Below are 6,000 nucleotides of genomic sequence, written 5' to 3'. Positions count from 1 at the left end.
CAGAAATAGCACGAGTGTGTCAGCCGAGGCCGGGGCTCAACGAGCAAACATGTTGACTATGCATAAAAGGAAGAGAGAGAAATAGAGACAGTCAGACAGCAAAGGGTGGGGGCTCCGAGATAATTTGCGTGGCACCGATGCTTTGCTCTTCTATACCCAGTGCGCCACCGGATTTCTCTGAGTTATTAATGTTTGTCATTAGCTGCATTACCCTTGAGGACAGTGACTGGAGAAAAAAAACTGCAGAAATTTATATGGGACAAATATTGACAATAGCTGGCTCCTGGGTATCGGAGAGGAAGAAAAGATGCAAACTATGTTAATGAATGGTAATTAACCACAAGGGTTTGTCTCTCCTGGATCCCAGCTAAATTGGTCCCTGAGTTGCAGCTAGAGACAGTCCTGGCCTAATCCTTTATTATACAAAGATAAAGGAAAACGACATCATTAGCATATATTTGAGAAGGGAGGGGGGATTAAAAAGTGGAATTATTTCTTTTTAATTCCTGAACGGAGGATTCTTCACATCATTGTTAATTATACATAATAAAAAGAAAGTGATGAAGAGGAAAACAAAAGCTAGGAGAGGTATGGGAAGGAGTAAAAAGAAAAAAGGATGACTTGAAGGAAAAAGCGTGTGGTCTCTTGTGTAGGATGCCAACTCAAGGACAGAGAAGATCAGGATCATGGTTTAATATTCAAAATGAATAATAAGAGCGGGAGGAAAAGGAAAACAGATAAAAGGGGTTGGAGGTAGTTATGTCAAGGATGTAACCACTCCTCTAATACACCCCTGTGCTGTGCTGTGTACTTGTGCTCATGTGGACCCTTGTTAATGATGTCAACAGCAGGGGTCACTTGTTACAGACAGGACTCATGCCAACAGTCAGCTGTCAATCATGAGAGAGGTGTGAGAACCCTGCTGTCCACCAGAGCATCCTCAGTCACAAACACACACTGACTGACAGTCCTGTGAACTGCTGGAAAAAAAATACGAGTGACCACATAGAAATACGACCATGAAACTCCAACAATAATGCCGTTTTTGAAGAACAAAATATAGCCAAAAATAAGTGAAATTGGTTTTTATTTAGAAAATAAGAAGAGCTTTTCAGAAGAAAATCATAATATGTATACATTATTACCATATACAATTATAAACAGAACAAATGCAGAGTAGGAACTATAACATATTTTAAACATCCACAAACAAAGATAATTTCCTTCAGAAATAAATATTTGCAGTGCATTTGATGAATAAAATGCAGCGGGCTTCAATCATTGGATATGTTTTCTGAGAGCAGTGTAGTAACCTCTTCAGTGAATATTTTGCTCTGTGCTGCACTCCTGACTTTCTCTAAGTGTCGACTTGGCACTGCTAGGTCAAGTCCCTGCACCTTAAGGTCCTTCAGGTGCCAAATAAATTAGGGAGAGAGGTAAAAGAGGGCAAAAAAAAGTCTAACTTAAACATTAGCGTAAGCATTTGCCTTATCACCCCAGGTCTGCGTTGAGAGTGGGAGAGAGTGGCTGCACTGTAAATTAGCTTGGCCCTAAAGGGGCCTGTCTGATAGACATAGTGCACTGAGCGCTAACACAGATGTCGAGGGCTCATTTACAAAAGCCGGGCTGCTGTGTTGAGCCAGTGGCCCAGAGTGAGTCGACAGCGCTTTTCTCACAAATATTGGTTCTGCTGCCCCGGCTCAGCTTGGCTCAGCCAAGCTCCCACTGAGTAGGAACCGGGGAGGGAGTGAAGAAGGGAGGGAGAAAAAGAAGAGGATGACAGTTTTCCCAGCCTCAGCCCGGGGAGTCAGGCTTTTTCGCTGACTGGTGTTGTGAGCGTGGCCAGCTCTTCTGTCAGCACTTTCCTCTCCTTCATCTTCACGCGCAGAGCCTCCATTAGCTGGCCGACAGAGGGGATCTGCAGGGGAGGGGATGGATAGAAAAAGGGTGTGGGGGCGGTAGTAGAAGGGGTTAGAGAAAATGAGAAAAACACACAAATGCACCACTATAAAAAAAAAAAAAAAAGAGTCAGATTTTTGACACCTGGCAGCTTTTCAGAGAGACTATGTGCTGTTTTGTGAAACAACAGAACCTCAGATGGGGCCTGAGGACTTTTCAAACTTTTGAGGGACCGTCCATGTTGAGTGTTTTTACAAAGCAATTTATAAAACAGGCTACACAGCAGCAGATGTCTCTCCATCCGCTATCTCCACTATCTATTTTGCAAGGGCACGGTCGCTGCATCCGGGGCTTAGCTCCACCCAGGACGGTTGTGATTTGTTTAAAGAAATAGAAATAAGCTAGAGCTTTTTTTTCCCTATCCCAGAATAGATAAGCAATGTAGGCAGACATACATTGCACATATGGTCTGGCAATATGAAACTAAGCTAAAGCTAATATGAGGCGTCAGTAGTCTGAGTCAGACTAATCGCCATAAACAGATATCTGCATGAATGCAGAATGTGTCAGCAACGGGACAAGACTATGGTATAAAGCGTTCTGGTTTCCGTTTGTAGTTTGTTTGTAGTATTGACCAATCACGTTTCAGCGGACCTTGGTTGCATGCAGGTAAACAGTCTGTGAGGAGAGCAAAAGAGGTGGAACGTATTGGCCAAAATGCAATCTCGGAACCCATCGGCTGTCATCTGACAAGGATTTAGTTTTTTATTAGCTTTGGTTTTTATTGATCTGCATTCATATGCAGATATCTGTTAATAAAGATTAGCCAAAATATCGTCTGGGCATAAAAGATCTACAAAACGTATCAACTTGAACTATAAACAATGGCTGGCGCACGGAAGAGGAAGTCTTGCCCCAGATATTCGTTATCTGCCAAATCAGCCTTTTCATTCTGTTACTATCCCTCCATTGCAGCTCAGCAAGGACCCACTTTAGGGACTGTTCGTTTTTTATTAAAGAGGTTACCGGAGGAGTTTCGGGATCTTTAGTCAAAATAGACTTGACCCTCCCTTCGCCAGCAATACATTTTTCTCATCTTACGCATCCCACTCCTCTGTTATGGTGTGGTGGCCATTTCAGTAGATTTACTCACTAACATTGTTGTGGAAACACAATAAGCATGGAAACTAAATGCACACTTCCTGCATCACTGCATTACTTCAAATACTAAGTTACTCCTCTAGTAAACTAGTATTCACATGAAATAAAACAACAAAACATTGAGATCATTCAACAAAGCACACTGGGTAATAACAAATTCAACACATTAACTGGTTGCTATGGACTTGTCACTAGGCTTCCTCAGTCATTGTACATTTGAGTATATAGGTAAAGCTGCCGAAGCTGAACATTATCCAAAACTCCATTTCTCAGACGAGCGTCAGTTTGGGAGTTTGCATGCTACCACTCCTTCCTTCTCAAATGCCTTGAAAAAGCTGTCGTTTGCACAATTTCAAATCACCGGGACCCAGGCGTGGAGCTGTGGGCGGCATTGACAGCTGGCCCGCCCAATCAGAAATTCAAAGTGTGTTGGTGTGCAAAGCGCTGCAACAATCACAACAACTGGATTGCTGTTGTGTCCAACAACTGGAAACTTTTTATATTGTTCGTCTGCTATTTCATTACTAAATTCACTTCTGAGACTTTTTTAATGCGAGAAATCAACTATGTAGAGCTCAAATATGGGCAGTTTTACGAAAATTGATGGCTAATTGCAAATTTGCAATTTGAGTTCGTACACCTTCACAGTCTCTCAGGAGACTCGTGGACAAGAAGCGTTTATTTCCCCGATCGTTTGTTAAAATAACTCAACACACATATCCATTATAAGATTAACTGGAACCTGTGGTTTTTCAAAGTTATAATACTCCACAAGAGATTGCTGACCGGGCTGTCACTCGCACACACGCGACCACGGAGCAGGCAGAGGAGAGGGAGAGCTGCGTCTGACAGGGCAGAAAGATACCCGTCTCCCTTTGACAGTCTTGTAAATAAATTATAATATGTATATTAGATCTGTCAATCTTCCTCTATCATAGGCGCCGATTTATGTTTTCCTCCGTGGGTGCTCATGGGCGCACACCCTTTAAAAAAAAAAAAGTAGTCAAAAAATGTTTGCATTAAGGAACCGTAGGAAATGGACAGCGGCCGACAAAAACACACACACCTATTAACTCGATAATAAAGCCGTAAAGTAGGCTATCTTTCAACTCAGGACAGCGCCACTTCTCACAAATACAGATAGGATTGGAGATGAGAAGTTTAACTGACACGTAACCGCGATCAGCACTCACATGCTCCACTTAGCACTTAAACTGCAATGTTTAATTTTTAATGAATGTAGCCTACTGGCTCAGTATTTTCCGTGGGTGCTCGAGCTCGAGGCAACGTGAAACCTTTGAGCTAGTCAGCTTCATTATATTCCATCTTCATGTCAGTGACGATACTTTGGCAACAGGTGGCGCAGTTAGCTATAGGGTTGCATTCTCAAAGAAAGCAACTCCAAACTCGTGTTGCTGTCATGTTGCGATTTTTGTTGGGTCAGACCCATCTGCTAGCAATGGGGGGCCGAGACTGAGAGCTACATGGAAAAGTATGCACCAAACAAGCCACTTTGAAATGTTGCTGTTTTCATGAATAAAAAAGTTGTATCCACCCCCCCCGCTCCAAGACTAAAAAACGTTGGGTGACCCTCACCTCAACAAAGAATAAAAAGACATGACCCTTCCCTATTTTCCTCAGGTGGTCCATTCCATAAATACCGAACGGTCCCTTAGGAGGAAACAAAATGAGAAACCTCATATAAGCTTTAGGTAAATTTTAGAATACATTTTGCATTTGAAAAGGACTGTGGATTTTGTACCTCACAATACATTGGAATCATGTCAGAGGGAGATCTCTTCTTGGCCAATATGGACAGGAGAAATTATTACAGCATCCAAAAACTATTTTAATGTACATGTGGGCATGTGAGTAGTGTTTTGTGACAGACTTAAAAAAATGTTTAATTGATCCTTTAAGCACAGGAATATTGCAACCAGTCCCCTTTTTTTTGGTAGGCTGAACATACACTATGCTTTCCCCAGAGTGATCACTTTTCAGTAGACACACCTCAAGGCATAACAAAAACATCATGAGCATCGATGGGGACATTTACAGCATTGCTGTGTTTTTACTAGACTGTGTTTATGCTGGGAATGTGAAAGGATGAGAATATATGTCCACTTAATCATACAGGATTACAAAGGTTGAGTATGAAGGAACTATATGTGTTTGGTTAGTTGTTGTTGTTGAAAGAGGTGAGCAGGCTTCTGCTGAGAGTTCTGGCTAATTTTTTTTTCCCTCTGAATCAACACAAGGATTTTATGGTCATTAGGGTGCCTCATCAAAGGCAGGCGTTCATACTGTATAGCCTATAGATATTCACTTTAAGTTATGTGCAGCCTTTGAGCCTTTTACAAGCGCCTTTTTCAAATGAGGGAAACAAATTCATTCCCTGAGCAGATTCCTAAGTCACATGGCATAAGATGAGATGTGGACTGGCCAAGCTGAAAATAGTGACTTCAATATCATAAAATCTTTCACTTTTAATCTCTTGAAAGAGAATGTGAAAACATAAGCTATTGAACCATACACAGAGAAAACAGGCTGACACAAGTTTGAAGTGCTGTAACAAACTTTGCTGAATAACATCTGCATCAGAGAATACAAGGTATCATGTTTCTTTGAAGTGATTAACACAACAATTAGAATAAGGTATGCAGCTGACATGTTTTAAGGACATCTGAAACTATCGTCTTATCAACTTCCAATATGTCTGGAGAGAGTGACAACCTCAGAAACTCACATAAAAAAAACACACACAGTCATGCTGCCCCTTGACACATCTCTCCTCTTCATTAAAGGTAACAGGAGCAGAGAACACAAGGCCCAGTGTGCTGTGAAGTGTGTGTGTGTGTGTGTGTGTGTGTGTGTGTGTGTGTGTGTGTGTGTGTGTGTACGCACTTGAGCATGTGTGCTGTGGGGAATCAGTTCCAACAG

At 41.9% G+C, this 6,000-nt stretch overlaps 1 protein-coding gene across 1 annotated transcript in view; it reads right to left on the bottom strand.

The window, feature by feature from the left end:
• Nucleotides 1-1,069: 1,069 nt before the first annotated feature.
• Nucleotides 1,070-6,000, bottom strand: part of cntln (centlein, centrosomal protein) — an 88,799-nt gene continuing 83,868 nt past the window's right edge. Inside the window, exon 27 of the mRNA XM_078261957.1 lies at nucleotides 1,070-1,918. Within this exon, the coding sequence (XP_078118083.1) occupies nucleotides 1,808-1,918 (111 nt within the window). The 3' untranslated portion in view covers nucleotides 1,070-1,807. The remainder of the gene's footprint in view (nucleotides 1,919-6,000) is intronic.

This window comes from Sander vitreus, chromosome 2 (genome assembly GCF_031162955.1).
Source record: "Sander vitreus isolate 19-12246 chromosome 2, sanVit1, whole genome shotgun sequence".
NCBI lineage: Eukaryota > Metazoa > Chordata > Actinopteri > Perciformes > Percidae > Sander > Sander vitreus.
This window is presented reverse-complemented; position numbering and strand designations above follow the sequence as displayed.